Here is a 26,179-nt window from a genome sequence, read left to right as displayed (position 1 = left end):
TTTTCACCCTCGAGAAAAAATTAAAGATCATAATTTATATTCACGAACGAGCGTTAAGCCTGGTTCCGACCAAACCGGTCAAAATTCGCCCTTTTTCCGATACAAAAGCGGCAAGATTATTCCCTCTACATTATTTATAAATAGATTTTTCTCTCTAATCAGTCGGGAAAAAGAGTTATTTTCCCCATTTATTTCGGGTGGGTTATATATTTCCCGGTATCGATTGCGATTATTGGACGTTTCAACGGTTCGGCGAGCTCCGTTTCATGCAAGGTTATTCAAATTAAAGTTCAAAGCAACATAAAAAGCTGGATGAGATGTCTTGTTGCTTAAGGAAGGAAAGTTGTGTTGACTTCACAGAGTTTTACGACTTTGTTGCGGTTGTATACAAGTGTATAGAAAACTAAAAGAAATAGTCATCGTTTGCGAGGGAGAAAATAGACAGAATTTTTTGGCGCAACTAAAATTCCATAAAACGGTTTCTACTCGGAATAATTTTCGTTTTAGACTCCGACTCCTTATCTCCACGTGTACTCTTTATCTAAACTCATGCATGAAACTCCTCTCCAAATTGCACTTTCTTAAGCGCCAGTGATGTGCACATTCCTGATCTCATTGATAACTCCAGGAATTCAACCTTGTCCGTTTTCATGGGGAAAAACGTTAAAATCAGTGGCGTATTATAATTGACACCGTAAAGAGCGGCATAGTTTCTTAACTATTTGTGAGTTGGTGGAGCAACTAAGGTGACATAACAGCAATTTCATGCTCCTATCCACTGTATTCACCTCATTAGTTTGGAGACATTTGTGCAGTGGAGAAGCTAACGAGACTCCTTTTTATATGCAGTCGAGTTTTATTACTTTTAAAAGCAAACGTATTTCTGAGTAAATTCTAAATAAAGTTAAAACGGTCAGTGAAGCGTTAAATTAACTGTCATTGAGTTTTACAGGTGCTAAATTTGATAGAACTTCGCTTTCAATTGTTGTGAGCGTTTGAGATAAAATATCGAAACACAGCAAAGATCTGGTTATTAGATATAGCCGTTAACACTAATGGCTCTCATAAAAACGTCAATAAATTCCAGCATTGGCGTAATGTAGAATGAAAGCTTTTAACTTGCGCTTTTCAGACATAAACATAAAGAAAAAATACAAACTAACTATTAATCAACGTCTGCATCGGTGCTTGTTTCCGCTACTTAATTTCGCTTGGGAAGAACATATGAAAAGTTTCTACGAATTTTTGTTTCCAATTGAAAAATGAGAGATTCTATCTTTCATTTGTGCCTTTGATTCAGGCTACAGTGATAAATGACATAAACAATTTCCCTCTAAGCAGCTTTACAGAATGTAATAACTTTAGGAAAAACCACGATTCTGTTTTCAGTTTGAAATTTAATCCTTTTTACTAAATGTGATGTTTCTGGACGCGCACGTCAAAAACGATATTTTTAATTTTGCTTCAAAGTGCTCGAGGAAATTAAATTTTTTATTTCAAATACTCAAAACTAAATTATGTGCTTTTTATTTTTGTGTCTGACACAACGATTTCTAGCCATTTTACGATTCGAATAATTTAGTAAAACGATCTTGTATAAAAAAATGAAAAAGAGACAATGAAAGAATACTAACTAATAACAGATTTATATTATTATTAAGCTCTAGCAGCTTTAATTTGTTTTTACCCGGTGCATTCACCATTTTTACCACAAAAGAAGTTTTAAACGTAACATTTAGAAATGTAGCAGATTTTTGAAAATTCAAGGAATCAAACTATCGAAATTTACAAATTTTACCCTAAAATCAATCGCCGATAATTTAGCTATTTCTGGGTGCAGATGCAGTACGGGTACATTCTCGAATTCCTTGTGAAATTCGTATAATAATGCCAAGCTTGTTGCTTTTTGGACTAAACGAATGAATCAACGCCTCACATATTTGTGTGATTTGAATTTCTCGCTTTTTGTACGAAGAAAATTTGAAAACAAACTTCTATGAAATTTAGAAATTTCAAGTTCTATTTTGTTTCTTTCAAACTCATTTGATACTTCTTCTTCACATTCTTTAGACTCTTTCAATTGTTTTTTATTGTAATTGAACAGCAAATCTGTCCCAAAAGGGAAAACAAAGAAAAATCTGTTTGTGCCCACAATGCCTTCCATATTTCCGCTTTCACGTAGTAATCTCATCAGCTCTCCAAAACCGGAAATTCCGTAAGCGACGTAAGCTGCAAAAAACGCCATATATTTCCAATTATCAAATGCAATGCGCTCTTAAACGTCAACAATCAAATGATCGTAATCGAATTTAGCGGTGATGTGCCTCCATTTTGCGCAGCTTGAAATAAATTTTAATTCAAGAGAACTCAGCCAGAATGTCGTTAACACCATGTCTATGACATATAGAAGTAAACACGTCGAAATCAATATAATCTGAAGGAGCTCTCCATTTTTACCCTAAAGAACTTATTGTTTGAAGTACAGTAAAAATGGATGATAGATAAGAGCAGCGATTTCGAGCTAAAAGCCATCTATTAATACTAGAAAAGAAGACGTCTCCTTTCATTTGTTGAAGAAGATTTACTTCTTGAGACCTGCACTTATCGATTGGAATTATTCCATGTTTGCCTAAGCCAAACTGAATTGTCTGGAAGTGAAACTCTGTAATTGTGTCCGTGATATGTTTGCTCATTGCTCATTGTAAACTGATCTCGCCTTGATTGCCAACAAGTCAGCGGTTGCACATTATTGAAACATGCAACCAATACCTGTTGCAACACATTTTTTGATCGCTTTGGAGTAGATCGATTCCAACCCGGATTACTCCAAGTCTTGTGGTAATTAGTTCTGTTAACACGATGACCGTATTATTGTTAGAACAAACAGATGCTCTTTAGATTAGCTTACCACGCACTGTTACAAATTTATAGCGGGATGTTCGAAATTTAAACCAATGAACACGAAATCGCTCTCGGATTAAAATGCCTTAATAGTTGCGGTCGACGCTGTTAATGTCATAAAGGGCACCATTGTCTGAAAAGTGATAAGAGGACTTAATGTGCGAAATGTAATATCGCAGACGAAAAACGACCACGATAAATGAAACGTGGATTATAACAATAAAATTTAATTGGCTGCATTTGTGCACTCCTCCAAATAGGAGGGATTAAGCCCACTTAAGTTAATGAAAAGTGATCCTAAAGAAATGTAAAGAAAGACTTGGAGGTAATTGTGGTAGATGCGCCCGGTTAATAAATTTGCACTACAGTTTTAACTCGAGCCGTGAAAAATGCTAAACACGTCTCTGTCTGCATAATTAACAGCTGAATAGGTGAACTAAATGTTCCCGACACTTTAAAAGCTAGAAAATAACATTGTGTGCATATTTGTATGCTGCAACACTACGCGAAGTAGTAGAATTTATTTCGTTTCATTTCAAAGATCGTAGGAATAATAAAACCGATTGTTTATAACGTGCTCTTAATGTGAACACGGCTGTAATGAAATTTACAATACTGTCAAAAATGGCGACTACATTCTTTTCACTACTATAGTATATTTACTAGAAGGATCAGCGTGTCAAAGCAAACAATTTGCGTAAAAACCACTCAGTTCACATTTTGCTACATTTTTATTGGAGGGTACAGTTGCCTTTACGTTCAACGAAGTGCAGATTGCGGAACTTTTGAACTATGAAACTCACAATGCGCTATTTACGACACCTTCGAAAAAAATACTAAAAAGCTCCTAATAGCTGCACCAGAAGAAATATTGCTTATTTATACAAAAGAAATATTTTTTCTTTGATACAAGTTGCTGCTACGGAAATTTGAATGATCACTGATCATTCTGTGAGATTAAATTTCTCTCCTACAAGTCGATAAAAGGCGTATTTTGGGTTGCCTATATTAAGCTACATTATTAGTGGAGATGGAAACACGTATACGTCAAAAATTAAGATATTTTATTTGTTCAAAATCTTGGACATTTAGAGAATTGTGATAAATTGGACACGACTTCACTTGGCAAAAAATAGTGCCCATAACTTTGAACATGAATAAAAGTCTTGTTTCATGGGAGATTTATTGAACAGTTAGGGCTCTAAAAATTTTGTTGAAATTTTATTGGTTATAAATCAACATGATTTTAGGTATTGTAAACACGTTTAGTACCTATATTTCCATAATTACGTCGTGGCATGCCTCAAGTCCCGACATTTTTCTTTAACTTTCACCCCCGCTCGCAGTAAATCGATAAACCCCAACAGGTTCTTGGGGGCACATCAATCTATAAATTAACCCTTATTGTTCAACATTCAGTGCCGAAGGCAACACGTAATTTTAATCTGCGAAGGTTTCGTGCCTGTCTAAAGGTATGAATTTGCCTCGAACCCCAAACATGCTCCACAAGCATTCGGATGTTGGTATTTTAATCCTACGCAGATACAATCTTCGTCATTTTTGCTCGTTTCTGATCCCAATATTATCGACCATGAATCACCAGGTGCTAATATTAGCCACGTGTGCGTCGGTGCGGACAACAAAAGCTCTGAATTGGTTTCGATTTGGCTCTCAATCACATCTGACGCTCCTTGAACTCTCGTATCGCACAAATTGTTATTAAGTGCAGCGATAAGTGCAAAAGAAGAATGGTCTCGATACAAGAGTGGATGTAACGGAGATGTTCTTTATGGTGGTGCAGACGGCGGAAGAACACGCTTGAAGCAGCTAGTACGAGACGAATCCTCACTTCCGCACTGCTTGCAGACTGCTACTACAAACACTGCAATGCACTACGGAATTGAAGACACGCACTCCTCTCTAGTTCCAAAGAATTGTTTATTTTGGTGAGCGGAATTTAAATTGGGAGCCAATTAGAAGGGATAAACTAATTAGCAGAATTGCGGGCTGTTAAAAAAACGTGTTTTTCGTTGATTAATTGTTTATTCTGTATTTGAACGAAGGATTAGACTTGCAGTCTAGTGAAATACTAATCAGGTTGAGTGCAAGACTGGTGTTACAAAATGCCTCATTATTCCCACAAATTGACCTAGTTCCACCAAAAATGAGAATAGTGTCCTCAAAATCAATAATCAAAATCATTTGTATACAACAGGGCTAAAATTAAACCTTATTTCATTCCTGTAAAATAAACAAATGTGTTGTTAAAAGCAAATAGAAGCCACATTGTAATTCATTCCCACGCGTGTACATTACTAAACCCTGTGGTAAAATTAATACTAATTTATCATAGCACATCCCCTAATTATAACGATTAAAATTAACACGATTTGTCGTATAGGGATGAAAAAACCTCGTCGTTATTTGATAAACGACCATCATCAAGTAAAAAATTGTTCTCCATAGCTATTACCGAGTCTTTTTTTCTTCACAGTTTCTGATTACTGGTCATCTGTTTTTGACCGTCCCTCACTCTCCAATCAATGGCTAAAATTGGAGTTGCGAAAATTTATGAGTGTAAATATATCTTATAAAAAAGCGACAACTTGTAACTTTTTTAATTCCATGTCACGAACACTCCATTTGAAAAATTGAAAACTGCCGACTTACAAACAACGTACTTAGACCAATCGCTTAATCGTATCATCACCATGGACAAAAAATTGCCATCATTAACTTTCCAGTCCATAGAGCTTAGCGTTAACGGGTTGTAATCTTTTACAGAAGTATTATAATGGCTGTAATGTTTCTTTGAAATCTCACTTAAATACAGGAGTTTTGGGTGCCAACTTTATATTTAGAGATATTTTCCTAGAACGGTTAAGTTGGCAACAAAGTACGTTTATTATTGGATCAATCTCATAGATTTGACAAGCAATTGACAGGAGTACCAACTCACAAAACAGTGGTTTGAGATGTCTCCCAAAGCACCGGAAAGAATTGAAAATTTTATTCACACCGGAATTTAATAGGAAATATCAAAATAGCGCAAGCGTCCAAGGAATTTTGAAACTGAGAAGTGCATTTTTAGGATTTATGTTACAACTGTAATTTGCTATCAAAAATAAAATATGACAAAGCGCCTTCACGCTCAGCAGAATAGATGAAATATTTTAAGTTTTATTGCATGATAAACATTTCAGTGTCTAATTTAGAACTTAGTTGAATGAGCTTTGGTAATTAAATTCTTTGGAAATGTAGTATTTAATTTCAAGCAATATTTACCAGCAAACACTGGCACCACTAAAACAATAACTTCCCTTTGCTTGGAAATTGGTATTTTCTAAATTCAATTTGACGTACATTATGTAAATAACTCCGCTGAAATGCATTATCAGCAAACTTAACACTAAACAAAGATGAGCAAGTCAAAGAGTAAAAGAGCTAGAAAACCCATGAGTTCATTAATATTCTTCTAAACTACCGTAGACAAGGCTGTTTCATAATGAGAAGATTCCGTTAAAATGCAATTTTCTTTTGACAAAAGTGTCAGGAATAACAGGGGAAATTTTTTCGGTAACCAAGACGTAATGAAGGCCGGATGTGTTTTTATAAATTCTTGCTGTCCATGCAAAAAATGTTGAGAATCCATTAACGAGTTGAATGATGGACGCTGTGTAAAGAGGCTTTTAATTAATTCAATCATTAATTATTGGTGACGTGAAGTTTTTTGTCAATTTGATCGAACATTTAGACAAAATTGTTATTCACTCTTGCTAGCCACAATCAGTTCCGCATTCATCAACGTTTCCTGAAGTTACACAACCGGGATGGTTACAATACATCAATATAATCTGATTACGAGAGCTGTCTATAAAATAATATTGATGTTCTTCGTTTCGGGAAAAGTTGGACTGAAATGTTACTGACAACTGAAAAAGGAGAAACTGAATATTAACTGAATTATAAGTACCAACTAAGTTGTTAGCAAGTATTTGGAGTGTTATAGTTTGTAGTATGAGAGCAAGTTTGATGTTCTCAGCTTTGCATTAAGTGCGTCAACGCAGGCAAATCGATTTAAATATGCATGAAGGTTTCAGAGAATTACGCAACGATGCTCGTGCAGAAATAGCTTTACAAGCTTACGCAGGGAACATCTCAGTTTCCAGTGTAAATCAAATTTAAATGGCAATTACATATCCGAAGACTTCTTAAAAGCAAGCTTAATCTCCTACTCTTAAACGGAACGAAAGTGCACTTTAATTTGTGCTTTATTAATATTATCCGGTTGATGGACTTTTTGTTAAACAATTTTTTAATCTCCTTTTCCTGCAAAATTGGTTGCCGTTTCCTGCAGAATTTCAAAGCAGAGGAAGCTTCTTCCAGGACAATAAAACTATTTGAAGTAGCGCGCCCGAAAAGTAGCAGCGAATTTTGCATAAAAAGTCAGTGCTCCCTCTGCTTTGATATTTTTGTTGACGCAGCATTTCTGTAGATTTATTTGTCTAGTCAAAGCGCACCGTAAAAGTTCTGCATTAAAAAGTGGAACTGCAAATATACGAACTTATTAGACTTCAAGAGTCGGTTTTGAGAAAAATCGTATTGAATGAATGTCAAATTAGCGTCAGAAAGAAGCGTTTTGGGATTCAAAGGTGCATTACCTATGCGGAATCACAACCAAAGTGTAGACAGAGCAGCAAATTGATTGATTTATGTAACAATAACGGAAAAGAGTCACAAAGCGCCGAGGGGCGAAGAACAAAGAACGGTATTTTATGATGACATCGTGAAATTTCGATATTAATTGGTTCTTTCTGTTACGTTTCCACTGTTGTTAATATTATTGGCAACGCACCGGCGGTGATGTATCGGCCACTACTACTCAATCGCTTTGAATTATTGACACACAACCTCGCATTCCCTGCAATTTATACCAATTTTAAATTATGACGGTGTAGAGCAACGCGCAATTTACGTTGCTGAAAGTGATTTACAACCGTTTTTTTGTTAATAAAACTTTACACATGTTCGGAGCTTTTTCAATTATTCTCCAAGCTCTTGCGGATAGTGTTTGGCTACATAATTCACACTCTTTGTTTAGTAAGTGAACGGCAGTCGAATTTGAATATCGTGTGAGATACTTCTACCCTTTTTTTCTTTATTATTTTTATAGCTACTTTCCACACGAACGCAGCTGAAAACACCTCTTTTCTTATATACGATCAGAACCATTTGTAAGGCGGTCAGCCTGATCTTAGGGCTTCCAAGGGCTAAAATACAACTCCCGAGGGACTGGAATATTTCAAGCCGTAAAACCGGGACTCATCGACCATTTTTAAACAAAATAAACAGAGCAATTGAGCTCGTCAATAAATCAATACAGCTTCACATCACAACCACTATCCCGACTACAAAGTGGCTAATGATCAGAATGTAGAGGGCTGTCGTGTGATTGAAAAGTTTTGATAAACTTCGAGTCGATATTGTGTTTTTGTATCTCTCTGAGACGTTAGCTGGCTGAGAAAGCATAATAAGAGAAGTTCGTAAAACGTCATAACGTTGTAGGACTTCGGGACAGATAAGTCGATATCAGTACAAAACAGGCATCAGCTTTCAATAAAAATGCTGCTTTTGCCGCGTTATTCTGACATTCGCAGTGTTTCTTTTTCCACTTCTGGATTTAATGACGGGCAAAGTGTTTCCAGAGGCTCTGCATTGTTCCCCATTTTTCAAACTACGAAAACGTGCGTCTCGATTTAATTCTATTCTCGTCTCCCTAAAAATTCAAACCCGCCTCTACATGCAACTTTAATAAGACATGTTAAGTGGCCGGAAAATGATAAAAACGATCAATATGCACCAACACCGCCTCAAAAATTCGTTTTGACAACGGAATAATTTAAATTCTCCCTGATATATCCGCGGCGCCAGAAATGCCGACTGCCGCTCTTAATTTAATTTAAATGTGTTGTTAAGCAAAGTACGTTTCCTTAACTTGCTTCTTAACCTGCGCAATGTGGCGGAAAATCAGCTTTTAAAATTTTGCGAAAAGCCTCTTCGACGTTATGCAAATTTCACTATTGCAGAAAAATGGAGCGGCCTCGAGATAAACATTCTCTGATGGGTAGTAAAGTTTAGCACAATAAACTTTGTTTACTTTTGTCTCTTTTACGGTAAATACCACAGCTGTTTTTGTTGCAGAAATTAACATTCCAAGCCGGTGGCGGCCCAAATTCGCGCAAAGAATCAATTAAAATTTATTAGTATTCACAAAAAATGTTTCCGGGTCAACTCGCTGAATCCCATATTTCTTCGGATGCAAAGCGATGCACTGGAAGAATAATTTTCATCCGAACTTCACGGCGGTATCCAATACTTTCCAAACTTCAGGAAATGCAATTTTGTTTGAGTGATTATTGATTTTAATATCCTTGAGAAATTTTCGCTCCAGCGAAGTTAACTACGATTTGCTGACTCGGCAATTATTCCTCACTTAGCTTGAAACTTTTTTTATAAATCCATCTTTCTCAATAAATTGTAATTTAATTTCAACTTGCGAAGTGGGAAATTTAATAAAAAGTCTACTTTAAATATAAATTAAGGCGCAAGAATGGAAATTAACGTTCCATTAGAAATATGTGGATCGTAAATTACGAACTTTGATGTTGGTGTTTATTATCCTGCAATAATAATTATAATTAATGAATACAAATACTTATATAAACTTTGGCGTATTTGTATAGGATGAGGGTTGCTACCATGTTTACCATACTGATTTCTAACAAAATAAATACTAAACTGTACAACTAGATCAAACTTTGGGCTTATTAGCGGAGTTGTTAAATTGAACAATAACGAGAGAAGGTACAAAAATTCTGTTTATTATTACCCAAGAGCTGTTGTATAAACAGGATAAAGACTCGAAACACAATTTTGCTTCATAAAACAAAGTCTGAAGCACTTCTTGTTTAAAAGTCCTTAAGCCGAAAAACAACGTAATAAAACTCTGATATAACAAAATGTCTTGAAAGTTAAAAACGTGGAAATAAATAATCACCAAGCAATAAAATTTACATTTTTCTCAGTTATTACCACTTGACCTCCCCAACGGAATTCAAATTATCTCATTCTTTTTAATTAATTATTTATTCACAATTATACTCATTTACTGAAGCATTCTTCTTCCGAGCTCCAGTGATCGATAATTACTTGAAATAATTGGTATTATTGGTGCCCTCGCATGTTTTTCCCCGTAATGGGTTAATAAAAGACCGATAAACATTATAAATGCGGCCCAAACTAAATTTCCGTTTAATTTTACGGCCACTGTTCTTAATGGGCTCACCCTTGAAAATGCGCTTTGTATTCATTCTACCTGAAACATTCACTCATCACTGGCCAGAATTCATCTAAAATTCATCGAGCTCAAAATGAGTTGATTCAGTTTCGTTCCTCAAATTTATTGTGCTAAATAAGTGATAAGATGGAGCTAGAAGTTAATTAATTAATTTGAGATTCTCTTCGTAATTTAAACACAATCAAAGGAACGACACCTGACGTACAAACTTTGAGGATTTTTCATGGTTAAACTTTGTTCGACAACATTTTCCTCTTTACCACATTGTCAGAATTTTATGTTTAAGACGAGGGCGGAACTTTCGTGATCAATACTTTCTCGACAGTTTTTTTGAAGGAACTAGAAGCTTTTGTTTGAATTTTTTCCAAGCAAAGAATTTGCATAAATTGGAGAGATAAAGAATTTCCACGATTTCGTGTCGTCTGGAAAAATTGCAAAAATCTTGCTAAGCGAACATTGAACTGGAAATTTACGCCAACGGAACTAGATTTTATTTTTCCCGCTGTTCAGCGACGCAATAAACAAACGGGAATTTACTGAAATGAGCCACATATGATATCCAATTGATGGAAAATAAATGTGCCATTAATAACGCATTTTCAATAATATTTTATGTCCCGGGATTATATTGTATCAACATTCCATTTAACCATTTTGTTGGCTATTATTCCGGTGCAGACGCATTGCAGCTTTGGTTGGAAAACCGGAACGAAAGTACCGTTTTTAAACTAATTTTAATTTAAATAAAACTCTGTAATTTCAGCCTACTTTTTATAATTTCGGAGGAATGTTGTTCCTTGTAAAATTCCAGGCGGCTCCAGAGCACAATCCCGATTCCCTCAAATCCGGTAATTACTTTTTTTCTAATCCCCAAACTTCATTATTCTCTCAAAGGTTCTTATAATTAAAAGACGCAGAAACTCCACCTCGATTTATGAAAAATTGCAAACCAATTTAATTAACGGTTTAGTCCTCCAGTGCGATCTTAATCCCAAAAAATCCACTTCCAGCTGTAAAATTCCGGGGCATCCTCGGCTTCATTCCGGGTAATCAGCATTGTTCGCTAATTGGTTAACACACACTATGAACTCCAGATAAATTACAAATCGATTAAATTTGGTGATGGCACTAATTGGCTTGCCAACAGTCCAGAGATAAAGGCGATGCAGGTACCAGCAGCAATTCCAAGCTCGGTCTATGATAACGGACAAAGTTGGAAGAAAACACAACAAGTCAGAGTAAATAAAATTTTTAAATGGCTAAAAGTTTTGAGATTTATGAAGTTTGACCCCAGCTGCGAAAGTTAGGATAACTTTGTGGTGTTTTGGTATATTTCACTTTCGTAGGGAAAAGTTAATAATTTCAATATCATGACGTTTGATATGAAGAAAAAACATTTCAGTATCTGCGGTACAAGAGAGAGGAACTAAATTAATCGTTGGGTTTGTACCTAAGAAGTCACTTTGAGTAATGAATAGTCTGCGGAGACGTTTCAGTAAAATACAACAGTCTCTTTGTGCCCCTCACACATGGAGAAGACGTTTGAAACTCCCTGAAAAATGTCATAAATAATTCCGATTGTTCAACCGGCAGCTAAAGTTTCCTACCTCCACTAAATCTGAAATATGAAATAAATAAACATTTATTGTGCTCCTTTTCCGGGTCATTGAACAACTATCGATTCCCTTTTCCACGGTTTTCGCCGCGCTGCGTATCCCGTTTTTAAATTTCCCGAAACTATGGAATTATCCCCGTCATCACGATCCAATAAAGATTAAAATCCGGTAATGCCATTGCAAATACAAACTTCCATCCATAGCGGGGTTTTAAAATATCGTTTCATTTATTTGCTTTTCCACATTTGGCCATTGAAAAGTGAAAACACCATTTCCAACGCTGATATCCAAATAAATTTTGTCGTACAAACGAAATGATCCGTGGGAGGACATTTATTTGCTTTTAAACGTTCGAAAACTTCCCTTTTGTCAATGCTCTTATCTTATGTCCGAAATGGTTTTTCAGGGCAAATTTCCAAGTTTGTTCCGCAGTGCAAGCAAATCAGCAAAAATGGGTCAGAAATCACTAATTTTCATCGATTAAAAATGGTGGATGCGCCGGGGTACTGTTAATAAAAGATCAGTTTTACTGCTCGTATTACAAGTAAACTATCCAAGTCTAACACCTCATTACTAGACCTCTTTTTTGTATTAAACACACGTCTCTGTAATTCGACCCGGCACGCAAGATGAGTCTACCCGTCATGTTATTTTTTAATTTGCAAAATCCAATTTTATCGGTATTCAGACTCCCTTCTACATAGAGTTAAAAATGCATTACCTGAAGATGTAAATGTTAGCAGAAATAAAACGACGACTCAGCGTTTTCACGTTCGATATGAAAGAATCTCGGCCACTGCTGGGCTTCTAATGACTTGAGCAAGTCCGTCGCAATTTATCTCCGGAATGGGCGCAATTATGAATCGGTTACATCCAGACCTCTAGACATTTAGCATGCGACGAAATAAATGATCATTATCGATACGATGAATTGCTGCATTTGCTGGAGTTGGATAAACGGGCATCGGAGAGTTAAAATATTTAATTATTTGACTTGCAACTTCTTAATCTTGTCGACTTGGTGTTTTATTTGGACTATGCAAATCTTCGGCTATAGACCCGGAGTAAGGTTAAAATGCACTGAATTTTTATGAGGTAAACTTCGTGAATTGTTTGCCATTATAAAATCTGAGCGTAGCTTTTAACAGCACAAATGAACATTTAGGTGCAAGTAAGCTAAACTGTACCTTCATGAGATCGCAGAAATATTGAGAAAATTACTAGAAATTACACCATGAAGTTGAGTTTTTACAGTTAATGAGCTCTAATGTCGGTATAACGCTCTTTTCCTTATCTTTTCGTGGTTTTATGTTGCTTGTAAATTCTGTTAGTTGCCAGCGAAGAGTTATTGTCCTTGTTCGTTCTTTTCGGTTTATTTGTTGTCGTCTGAGGTATGTACGAATACATAAAAGAAAATTGAGGGAAATGAGAAATGGGTGGAAACATAAAAATTCTGCTATTGCACTGTACTGTAAGTAGTGTAAATTTATAGCGCTTTATTTCACCCGATACAATGTTTGGGTAATAATCAGCACCACTTGAGGTGTTATAGTCGTTTTTAATTGGATGTTACAACAATACTGATCGCGGTGAAATCCCAAACAGTTGGCAGAACTGCAAATGGAACATCAATAATCAAAATTCGGAGTGATTAATCCCTTGAGCTTTGTTGTGAAATACACAAATGCAAATACAAGGATCTCTTAAAACAGGAGCTTCTCAATCTCCATAACAATAGCTGTTATTATTATACTAAAAAACGGGGGTGAATTTTAGAGCCCCAGTAAAGAAAACCGTCTTTATTGTGAGTTAAATAAGAAAATAAGAGAGTGGTTATGTGTCTGAATTTTTCCGCCCCGTCACTGCATGCATCGTCCATATTTCGGAATCCATGTGGATTTATTCAGGACACAATGCAAAACCCTCGTGTTAGACAAATGCCACGAATATACGAGGACATATTTCCTTGTATATCACTAAATTCTTCAGTGGACGATCCCAGACATAAGTTCCAAGGCGGATAAATTGGAAGATGAAGTAAAAAGCAGTGGACTCATAAATATGTAGAATATCCTGGGATAATATCGTACGTGAGGTACAATACAGACCAGAATCATTCGAGATGCATACCACACTCACATTGTCCGACCTTAACCCACAGCCCTGGCAATAACGCCACCTAACGAGATGGAAAAAAACTGGAGCTATTCCGGGAAGGACTTTTCAAACTTTTATTTTATTTTACCAACATTGCTGGGAGCGGGGTTTTACAAAGTTTTTCAGTCTAGTCCAGAAACATGAAATGTTTTGTAGTTGCAGCTTCCGGTAGTAGACGAAAAGTGCCAAAAAACCGCCCAATGCTTGATTACAAAAAACCCGCTCTCCAATCATGTCAAATAAAATTACCATTTTCCCGAATACTTTTTGCCACTCGGATCGCCACCGAAGTTTACATAGGACCCGCCAAGTGGCAGCGCAAGTTTCTTTTATCACATTACATTTATATTTTTCCATCTTATCACTTCCCAAAAGACACATAAATTCACACATCTTGATCGTTTTGTTTCGTTATCATTTCCGGTTTGTCGCTGAATTATTAATATCGTTATTGATCTCGTGAGTTATTGGGAGATTATCGACGTAAATCTCACGGGTTTGTTGTTTGAAAGTGGAAAATTATTGTTAACTTACCGGTTCTGGGCACGTAGAGGTTGAGATAGAGGCAGTCTTCGCTTTCATTGGCAAGTAGAGGCAGGAGTTTCTCCAAATAGAGCAGTCTTCCCCTGGGGAATTCCAGGAGGGCTTCCGACCTGTTTCCTATGTCTGGAGGTCGCTGAGGACATACAGCACCAAAGCGATCCGCAAGACGTGTGTTCTTCCAGAGAGAAGGCGTCACTGGCGGCATATATCTGAAAGGAGCAAAATGCTCAATTTGCTTGAGAAAACCTTTAAGATCCAAAGCAAACATTTATTTTTCTTGACTGTTTTTAATGTTATTGATCTGATTTCTCCAGCCCGATTTTAATTAACTTCTTTCATTGAAAACTTGGTATGCAAAAAATAGATAACAAACCAATCAGTCTCTGCGTAAATAAATTAAATCGTTAGATAACACCACTTTTAAATACCCCAAAGCCTAGTTTAGCCCAGTTCTTAACTACCAGCGTAAGCTATCCCGACAGCTCACGTCCATAATTACAAATTTTTGTTTAGGAAAATGAATGCCGCATTCCTTTTCATCCTTGTCGCCATCCCCGTGGCTTACAGCTTCTATTTGGTACCAAATTACCACTCTATTCCAGCAAGAGTGAACACCAGAAGCGCCCCAGTTTACCGATCTTTAAGCAATCTGTTTCATCGATTGCATCTTGCTAGTAAACGCTGCGCCAATGTTCTTGACGAAAGTTATTACAATGATGGTACAAATGGAGCTGGGGCCGATGAAGACTATCTGGACCATGGTCCTGGAAAACGCTGTGCTAATGTGTACGACGATAGTTGTTCCAATGGAGATCAAACTACATGACTCCTAGACGGCGATAAATTTTTCTTGTAGTTATTTTAAATTTTTAACAGTTTTTAAACCAAAATTAGTTCATCCTTCTTTGTAAATAAACGAAAATAGCTTTATCTAAATAATTATGATTCGTTTTACTGCTGAAAATGGATCCAAAGAGCGGTAGAATTTAATCTGGAAATCGTTTGTAAAATGTCCCCTAGAATACTCCACAGCGTACGCTTTGTACGATGCACACTTGAGATCTTAAGTTTCGTTCCTTTGAACTTATAACCGATCATAATATTTTTTATAATATGGAATTCTTTTTGCTACACCTCTGTGGAAAGATTAAATGAGAATCAAAGTGACACCGGGAAACTCTTACTTTTTACGCGAACCGGAATTTGCTTATCTTCACTTTTTGGTTAAATGTTTTTCACTTTAAGACGTTTGCGCAACGTTGTGTAGTAAAGTCTCGTCTAGCTCAAATTTGCGCTTTACCTGAGAAGAAACTTTGTAATGAAATCATAACTTTGTATTTAACTTGTCTTTACAGTGGGGACTCAAGAAATTGATCTGATTACAGTGGACAAGGAATATTGAACATTTACTTTTATTTTTTTTTTAAATTTGCATGATAACTTTTTATTCGCTTATTGTTGTACAATAATCAAAACCAATGACTTTCAGAGCGTCACAATATTAAAAAAAAAATTAAAAAGGTATTTTAAAAATTTCGCATAATCTCGAAATAGGTAAATGATACTGTATTACTAATATGTTTTAATTAATGGTCTTTTCTTCAGGGATCTTTTGTAATAAGCTATGAAACTTTTGAATACCTAAAGACAACAACAATCTGCAAGATCGCGATTTAATTGCAATTGTTGTAACATGTTTTGATAATAGAAAAATTTTGATAATATTTTTCTCTGTATTCACCACCAATCAGAAAAATATTTAGCGATAAGAAGACTAAATAGTTGTGTAAGAATTGAAAACAAGTTGGAATATTTTTGGGTTTGTTGAAAATTATCTTGACGATTTTTTAAAAACTAGATGGTTGATTCATAACCTTCATCAAAGGTGGTGGATTAGAGAAAAAAAAAACTTTTGTTAATCAGTGTTATCAATTATCATTCTTTCTATTTTGCTTTGATCCAGCCTGATTTTAATTAACCCCGTTCATTAAATAACAGGATATGTAAAAATAGATAACAAAACAAATAATAAATTAACAATCCGTTAGTAATGCCAATTTAAACATAAAAGAAGGCCACTTATAGATAATCCCGCATATGCTTCATTACCAATAACTTTCCAAGTAAATAATAAATCGTTCGATAACACCACATACAAATACCCCAAAGCCTCGTTTTGCCCATCCAGTTCCCAACTACCAGTGTAAGTTACCACAGCAGCCCTCTTGCATAATTACTGATTTTTTTTTAGGAAAATGAAGGCCGCATTCCTCTTCCTTCTCGTCGCCATTCCCGTGGCTTACAGCTTCTACTTGGCACCAAATTACCACCCCATTCCAGCAAGAGTGAACACCAGAAACGCCCCACTTTACCGATCTCTCAGCGATATGTTCCACCGATTGCATTTGGCTAGCAAACGCTGCGCCAACGTTCTTGAAGAAGGTTGCATCAATGATGGTACAAGTGGAGCTGGGGCCGATGAAGACTTTCTAAACCATGGCCCTGGAAAACGCTCTGCGTGTGCTAACACATACGATGAAAGTTGTTCTAATGGAGATCTCAACGGGGCTGGATCTGACGATGACTGGTTGAATGGAGGAGACACTCCTGGACGACGATAAATTATTATCCTTTTAGTTGTTCTAGTTTTCAAACCAAAATTTGTCCATTCTTCATTATAAATAAATGGAAATAGCTTTATCTAAATAATTACGATTCGTTTCACTGCTTTGAATGGATTCACAAAACGGTAAAATTTGATCTGAAAATTCTCGTTTGTAAAATGTCTTTTGAATACTCCTCAGCGTATGCTTTGTACGATGCACTCTTGAGGTCTTGTTAGGTTTCTTTCCTTTGAACTTATAACCGATCATAATATTTTTTATAATATGACATCCTTTTTACCCCACTTCTGTGGAAATATTAAACGAGAGTAAACCGACACAACACGGAAAAACTCTTACTTTTTACGCGAACCGGAATTTGTTTATCTTCACTCTTCACTTAAATGTTTTTCACTTTAAGACGTCTGCGTAACTTTATCTAGTAAAGTCTCGTTTAACTCAAAACTGCTGCGCTTCACCTGAGGAGAAACTTTATAATGAAATTTACAACTTTGCATTTAACTTGTCTTTACAGTGGGAAAATCCTGTATCGCGATTTCCATCAAAATGGCAGTCGAATATCGAGATCTAAAAATGACTCAATTAATTTGCGCCGAGATATCAGTACGAGTTTTGGGCTATAGAAATGTCTTAGCAAGTATAAATGCAAATGAGGCTCTTGGCTCAACTATCATCGACATTCCGTTTTACCCTTTCCGTATAAATTTTAATAAGAACTAGAGCAATCCCAGAAATTTTTCGAACTAACAAATTTGAATATTTTTAAACTCGGCATTATCATAATTAAACCGCATTTCACTGATGGTCTGTCGGATTATGAAATTTAATTTCGTCAGCGTCTCGCTATAGAAAAAGATTAAGTTAGTTCCATTTAACACACTTAACATAATCTTGTCATTTGTTTTATTACGGTGAATAAGACGATCTTTTGCATTTTCCTTCCATTTCCATTTACCTAATTCAGGAACGGTTTTATTCCACCGCAATTAGAACGACCCTGAAGAAAGTACGAGGAGTTATTATCAAAGCTTAAGTAAACAAGAAGTGCAAAGTGAGCCTCAAGAGACCAGACTTTGCTGGCGCAAGCTACAAGACGGATTGCTCTCCCTTATTTTGCAAGTTTTCAGCTAAACGAGCCATACTTGAATTGAAGGCACTTGAAAAAGCTGATGAGTTGGATTTTTGTAGGCCCCATTTTGCAACAAGTAACAGCAATCGTCCTTTGGGTCTCTTTAACAGTTTTCGCAGAAATCTGACAAACTAGCTCGATAGACAAAGTCGAGAGGGTCTCTGCCGACAATGATGGATTTCGTTCTCTTGAGACTGAAAGAAACTGATTAAAGTCGAAAGTGCAGTATTTCCCGATTTGTATCTATCTCATATATCCCAAGAAAGTGTCTCCAGACACTCGAGAGAGTCTCAAGCAACGTGTTGCTGTTTCTGGCAGGATAGGGAAACGGCTTGTTTAATGGAGTATTGATATGATTGGATATGACGCCCTCCATTCGAACTTAATCAAAAATCGATTTTTATCATCCGGTGTCACCAGACGATAAGTTTCGCGATAAATAGACAGTTTGTTAATAATTTAGATTGCGTCTTTACCGTAATTAATTAAATTTCCCACGAAGATTGCGGAGATTCACTTGATTTACCATCGCAAATGCTTTTACACATTGCTCTCGTTTTTACAGTTGGAACAACTGAGACAGAATCTCAAATAATATCGACAGTAGCTTGAATGTTTCAGAAACAGAACTCACAAGAGACGTAGTTTCAAGGTATGAATAGGAGATAACAGCGGCGGTAAAGGATATAACAATTTACCTTTCTTTACATAACAGGTTCTCGTCGCTTTAAAAGCCAAATCGAAAAGAATTGATTAAATTTGTAAGAATTCGGTGAATTTATTCAGGATTTCTCAAGTGGAGGTTTTGCAAACAGTGGACTATTCTACATTTTAATTAAAACGGAAAATTTGAGGGCAAAATTGACTTTGGGGTAGATACAGTTTGAACAGGTTACCCCGGGAACTATGAGGTTATGGACAACATTGTTCCGGCGTAATTTAACTTCACAGAGACAAAGGTTCGATATAATGAAGCAGTCACTGATTTAAAGACTTCGGTGCACAAAGTTAGCATCTATTTATACTTCGGTGACCTACCTAAGACTGCCAACCGGAGGCGTCGCGTAAGGAACCCCAAGAAACGCCTCAACTGGTGGATTGATGTGAATCATGACGCCCCTCAGGGGCCCATATTTAGTCCTTACCACCCTAGTGCTGTATTTGTGCACCAAAAGGGAGGCACCGGCGCCCGAATCCTCCACAAGAATCACTATCACTATCACCCACATCGCACAGAAAAACGCGGAAACGGAACTTGACTGTCTCGGAAGAAGCGTTCTTAACACACGCATGACGTCACCAACGATGACGTTCACGGCATTTACGCTGCTGCCTCATTATCCTTCCTCGGAACTTGCCGGATTAATGCAGGATTTGATCTGAAAAAGGAAACAATTAAAATTAGGGACGACATAAAACGGGGCGAACTGGACGCTAATTAATGTGGCTTCCTGATGACATTCGAACTTGGACGAAAAAACTTCAAAAGAAAGTTCCTATTAAAATTTCGCGCCCCAAATTGGAGAGACTAATTAGACGCCTGATTTGAATCGCTGAAGTAAAGGAGGTGCAGAGTTTGGCGGCGACGCGAATGGACTTTTATTCCGCCACTTATTTCGATGGATAAATACAAAAGTCAAACAGTTTTCAATGCCGGGTTAGCCACACAGATTAAAGAAGCTCAGAATTCTTTCAATTTTGTAAAGCATCTAAATTGTGATTCATTATACAAAATTAATGAACTTCAACAACTCGAAAAATCGCCCGGCGTATCCACCATTTTTCGCCAACGGAATTACTTTCCGCTCTTACATAAAAACTGAAACTTATTTATCCTCCCAAAAAACTCAAATTCTGATAGCGCAAATTTGCATAAATGCAATATACCAGGAGATTAACTCGGGTAATTTATTGGCTAATTCCAGCGTCTCAGTCTGTTTACTCTGTGAATGATTTGTATTCCTGAAACTCTGCACCTATTCATAGACCTGTTATCAATCAAAGTTTTGCTAGTATGACCGAAACAACCGCAAAAACGTGCCGAGGAGACCCCAAACGCACAATTACTTTAATTGCTGTCAATGCGAGTAAAAGTTAGAACCGCCTGTTTTTATTGTCATACGTTTCAATCTTTTAAAAAACTGGAAGAGTTCCACTAAAATCGACGAATCTTTCCCGGGAGATTCATTAAATACGACACTGAGCTGTCTGGTGTTGAATTAAAATCACCGTTCTGAGTCAAAATGTTAGTTAATTATTCCTTTGGCGAAGCAAGTTTTCTATGAAATACTTTTCATGTTTCTCAGAAAATGAATAATGAATTTAGTGTGTACATACAACTTAATTAAAAGTATAAGTAAATGTAGTTGGATTGAGTTTAAATGCGAAGTTGAGAGAATTTTTTTTGCTCTTCTTTGCTCGCCCCAGAAGGGCGAGATAATGATTGATATAAAACCAACTTTTCACAAAAGAACAATAAACTGACTTTCGCAACAGACGCAACAAAAAGTCCCCAAGCTCCGAAACGCAGAATTATAAATCTCAGTCACATCTAAAAAATAGAGATACCGTAAAAAGAATAGCCAACGAGAACAATTATCACGGAGTATCTTAATTGACTCTGCGGGAAAATCTGGAGAGAAAAGCCGCATTTTCCGCTTAAACGAAAAAGAAGTATGCTGTTCCGTACATGATAAACCCCACTAAATTAAATATCATTAAGAACTGAGGGTTACTGTAACATTTACCTTGAGGATGGTCTTCAAGAGAGTTAATTTGCGCTTTGGATTTTCCATTGAAGACACCTCTAACGAGGAACATGCTGTTCGGGGTCTTTCTTACAGCACTCCATTTTCTCATCACATAATTAAGTTTCAATTAAGCGAACAAAAGGTAAATCGCGTTCGTAAAGAAACTTATGACGAGAAACCAAATTTAATTTCTGCAGGAAATAAGGTCATCTATCTATATCGAAGCTTTTGAGACTCCGCTCGCATTAAAATATCGAGGAACTATAAGCTGTGGCCATCTGTTACCGAAACATGTCCATTCCTGAATTTCCTGCACCGTATGTCGAAACTTCCGCTGCAAACTCTCCTCTACTACTTTATAGAGAAGTCCATGTTCGCATCTGTCTCTCATTTCACGTGACGTTTATCATCGTCCGGTGTCAGATTTTCTTTCATTTTTGATTTCAGGCTACTTAGTCTAACAATTCCTTCATTGTCCTCCAAACCCAATTTAAGTGGAAACTCGAAAATTGAATAATCAGTCTTTAAGTTGTGCTGCCTTTATTCGCGAATTTATTTTCGATTCATTCTTCATTCCAGCGCGGAATTGGAAAGGTTTCAGCTTCACGACGCCATTTATCTTGCTTCAAATGCACCACCTGCAACAAAAATTCCGAAATTATTTGCATTGTCTGTTTCGCCTTCTTTATTTCGAACATAAAATACTCCGGGAAAAATCCGGTGCCAATAACGAAAACAAATTGGACGGCCTTCATTCCAAGCGGAAATAACAATAGCGCGGGGATTAACGGCTGATTTTAGTTTCATATGTGTCGTCTTTAAAGGAGCAAAAACGCGAAATGGAAAAAGCCCACTTATTCTACATCATTTCAGATAGAGAATGGGAGATGAAAATTTAAAATTCCGCTTTGTTTGCTCTTACATCATCTAATCGCGCTCGGCTATTTCTCAAACTATTATTATAATCCTGAATTTTGAAAGAATATGCAAATGGCCAATTACGAATTCATAACAAGTTTTTAAACGAACCTCCATTACGGAATAACAATATTTATTCTCCCCACAACCAGCATGACCAGAATGAAGCATTATCAAAGAAAATATCTCTGGAGCAAACCATTACATCTGCGGAAACTCACATATTATCCCGGAAGTTTAAATCTGACATCGACCTAAACAGATCGTATCCGACTATTTATTACTAAAACCCGCAATGTTCAAAATAACTAACAAGTAGAGCATGTGTTCCGCAAAACAAACAACTCGTAACTCGCATCTACAGTAAAAACTAATTATCTGACTCTGAAAGAAGTTTTCTTCAACAACAAGAGTCCACTCATCCACATAATTGTTTGTCCCAGAATTGTTAATTTCAGAATTATGAGATAAAAGAGCGGGACAAACGGGCACGCGAATTTAAAATTTATCACAATCAGGATTTAATTATGAGAACGAGACCAAATAAAAACATTTCATTAACTTTGGTCGGTAAAATTGAACCGACGTAAACGACTAAATAATTTATTTAGTCCTCATTCCCGGCGGGTTCGTAATTAGATGCGAAAAATTCTGCATACATGAGATGACACATGAATATGCAAACGATTTTAGCTTTCTTCGTGCGGAGTTTGTAAAAGCAATATTTGCTTGTCTACTCTCCAAAGCAATTAATAATGTATAACGTTGGACTTCGGAGGTCCGATTATGATTAGCTCTGATTGTAAAATGTAAATATGAGATTCCACCGTTTTGTTAGTTCACCGTTCTCAAATTTTTCTGTTTTAATGTGTCTCTGTATGTGACACGTCGTATGTGGACGCCCTGCGTCGCGGCGCTACAGCGTAATAAGTTTTTGCATGGTGTAGCCTTAATTCAGTGAAACTCTGTTCTCGACAGGTTACGGCGCACTTAATAAAAAACAGCGTAAAATACCGCAAAGGAATGTCCGTGAACTTGGAAAAATGAATAATCCCGGTTTGAATTTATGAGGATTTTTTGTTTTTGATGCTTGCGAAGAAATATGGCCCCTCCACCCGAATTTGTATTCATTTAATGCATACGAATGTATTGTTTAAATTTACTCGTCTTCGTCGTTTTTAATCAAATGCATTACGGGTGCTATCAATTCGGAATGTTTTTATTTCGGGTTGTAAAGAAGCGCGCTGGCAATGTTAAAAGTAGGATTTAAATTTTTATGAAGACGGTAATGGTTGTAGCCGTATTGGAACGAAGAATTTTAAGAGGAATGCAAGTCTTGTTCAGTTGCAAGCTTTATTATGTACCTTATCATTTTTATGGCCGAGCTTTCTCTTGTACTTGCCGAAAAGCGATTCATCACCTTAACATACATGGAGCTTGTGGGCTCTCATCTGACCCTTTAGGCATAAATCATATGTTATACATTATATCGGAAAACGTTTTGTAGAGATTCCTATAAATTATGTAGAAGCTATTCTTTATTCACAGTCACATCACGTAAAAGTGGAAGAAACAAAAATCCAATTAAAATGTTCGAAACTTCAGATTTTAATTTCTTTCGTCTTCCCTAAACCATCATAAATAACAATCCAAGTGCGGTTATTGTTATTTATTGTTATGACGCTATGAAACATGCAGCGAAATGTAACGAATTATTCAAATTAAAACGTTTGCAGGTACCCAGTGAATTGAAAATTGAGATATAAAACCCATAACGCAACAATTATTGTGGTTGTTGATTATTAGTTGCTTTGCAGAGAATTCAATTATTTTCTATTTACGTTTTAAAGCTCCAATATAGTTACTCTGTTGCACTGTAATTAAATCATAGAAATAATTAACAAGGTTGTTGATGAAGAAAATGTGCGATAATTGGAGGACCCGGAAATTAAAATAATTTCACATTCATCTCGTTAAAAGAGTAATAAACAATGAACGTTGGTGGCTTGTTATCAATTTTGTAAAGCCGACAGTTAAATGTTTATGAACGAAAAAGGTACAAAATGACATTTATCCTGCGTGAGTTCGCATACAGCGTTTTATTTCAAAATTCGGTAGAAAAACTGCTAACCTAATGGAAATTAAAGAGAGTTCTGTTAACGAACTGCGAGCAAAATGATTCCATGTATAAAACTCTCCTGGGACCTAGGAAAAAATATCAATAAACAGCGGTTTTAGCGTTTCATACCAAGTTTTTTCGAGCTTAAATTACCAGCCAGAAAAATTTAGATCGTTCAAAGCGCACGTTGTAATTTTTCTGCAATTTCAAAGCGGTAACAATATAATTTCGCGGATGGTGGATACGACGGGCGAAAATTTATATACCACAGAAATTCTCCTTTGATTTCGAAACGCGCTAGGAATATTATCTATTAGCGGAGCTGCTAGAGAATTTAATTTTAAAAACTATGTTTACCAAGTGGCAAAATAAGGTCTGTTTCCATTGTAAATATTAAATTTAAAGACCTTTATTTAATGCTTGTGGCGAGCTTTTATTAAAATATTCAGTTTTAATATTAAATTGAAATAAAGTACAGCGCTGCGATTCTCGAGTTTATACGTAATGCGAAACCAAATGCAAAATTTCATACGGAGTTTCCCAGGTTTTCAGATTCTCAATTTCACGGTTTCTTTTGACGTTCTTAAGTTTCAATGCTCCAGGTTCGAAAATTTTTAGGCTCTTGTCTACTGATTACATTCCTCTCTCACGGACTCTCAAATAAAAAATTGTTTAGATTTAAAAATATAGAACGTTTATTTTGCAACGATTTTTGGATGGCTGCCAAGATATCTAATCTTACATTTTGGGCTTACTTTAAAAATCCATATTTAAAGTTTTTTCAATTTCTCATGATTTCTAAATTGTTTATGTGTTTACAAAATTATCTATATTTCTTTTACTGAAATTACGTAGATTTTCGAGGAGTTTTTCGAGGATTTTCTAAATTAGTATTTCTTCGATTGGATAAATAATACATCCTTTAAATTTTCTGAATTTCTTATATTTTTTACAGTTATTATAATTATATATATTATAAATAGTTTTCCCAGATTTTCAAAAAATTCCAAACAGTTTTGGCAATTTTTAGGCATTAAAATTCTCAATTTCTAGGATTTCGCAGGACCTTCAAAACTTTAGATGTTCTGTATTCATTAATTTTTTTAGATGAGGAAAACTATCAAGAAGAAGTAATAATTGTTCACCTCATTTAAAGTAAACCTAATTGTATGAGAAAACGATCCTCTTACAACCGCCTTAACTACTTCCAGTATCAATTTACCCCACCTTCAAAATCATCCTTTATTCTGTAATAACGCCCGTCACGAAAGAAACCAATTTCCTCTTCCATGCATAGTCCACTGTCCGAACTTCCTCTCGCCCTTATTTCGGCAAGAACAATTTTAATTCAAATTGAATTCATTTTGAATTGAGTTATATCCTTAACAAAAATCTTTCGCAAATTTCCCTTGAAATTATTCACGCTGTTTGCGGAACGCCAAGGAAAACTTTCTCTGTTTCAAACAAGATTCCCCAACTGAGAGTTGTCAGAACACAAGATTCTGGTTGTTCTACAAATTGAAAGATAAGCAAACTAACACAATTAATGGGAAAAGAAGCGTAACGTGCAACGCTGCATCGAAACTTTTAATATGAGAAGTTTAAAATGATATTCTCCGTGTTATTGCTGTTAGAGAAAATCCGTGGTTGGCCTGAGGGAAATTCTCTGTAGTTGTACACTACCAACATTTGTTATACTAATTTGCACGTTATTCAAGATTCGTTTTCCCGTTCCTGCTCTATAATTGATTGAAACATCGCCCATTATATTGTGTAATTAAGTTTTCACGTAACAAAGCTAATACTCGGTCCCATTCATTCATTCATTACTTTTCCATCATTCATCACGGCATTATAAATGACGACAACTAAATTTCGACAATCCCACTACGGACCAAGCTCGTAATCAATCATTCACTTTTGTGCTCATCCAAGACGATGAAAAAAAAGTTTCATTCTCGTCTCGAAATTAACACAAAGATATTTTTCGGTACAAATTGAAAGTTGCACCATCTGAAGATCTGAAAAATCTCTTCAATATTCGTGATGTATGTGGTGCATTTGC

The 26,179-nt window shown here is 36.0% G+C and overlaps 3 protein-coding genes across 3 annotated transcripts in view; 2 read left to right on the top strand and 1 right to left on the bottom strand.

Moving 5' to 3' along the window:
• The window catches only part of Nlg2 (Neuroligin 2), an 81,332-nt gene extending 60,046 nt beyond the window's left edge, over nucleotides 1–21,286 (bottom strand). The window contains exons 1-3 of the mRNA XM_088035415.1: nucleotides 21,075–21,286; nucleotides 19,366–19,706; nucleotides 14,566–14,783 (exon numbers count right to left, since the gene is read on the bottom strand). Of these exons, the coding sequence (XP_087891541.1) occupies nucleotides 14,566–14,783; nucleotides 19,366–19,619 (472 nt within the window). The 5' untranslated portion in view covers nucleotides 19,620–19,706; nucleotides 21,075–21,286. The remainder of the gene's footprint in view (nucleotides 1–14,565; nucleotides 14,784–19,365; nucleotides 19,707–21,074) is intronic.
• On the top strand, nucleotides 15,092–15,400 carry LOC148175050 (uncharacterized). Its single transcript, XM_088035435.1, has one exon. It carries the CDS (start codon nucleotides 15,092–15,094, stop codon nucleotides 15,398–15,400), a length of 309 nt encoding a protein of 102 aa, XP_087891561.1.
• On the top strand, nucleotides 16,696–17,283 carry LOC148175049 (uncharacterized). Its single transcript, XM_088035419.1, has 2 exons — nucleotides 16,696–16,777; nucleotides 16,826–17,283. The coding sequence occupies exon 2, from the start codon at nucleotides 16,830–16,832 to the stop codon at nucleotides 17,193–17,195; it is 366 nt and encodes a 121-aa protein (XP_087891545.1). The 5' UTR covers nucleotides 16,696–16,777; nucleotides 16,826–16,829; the 3' UTR covers nucleotides 17,196–17,283.
• Nucleotides 21,287–26,179: the final 4,893 nt, after the last annotated feature.

Source organism: Gnatocerus cornutus, chromosome 5 (genome assembly GCF_029298725.1).
Source record: "Gnatocerus cornutus isolate USDA-ARS CGAHR chromosome 5, icGnaCorn1.1, whole genome shotgun sequence".
Taxonomy (NCBI): Eukaryota; Metazoa; Arthropoda; class Insecta; order Coleoptera; family Tenebrionidae; genus Gnatocerus; species Gnatocerus cornutus.
This window is presented reverse-complemented; position numbering and strand designations above follow the sequence as displayed.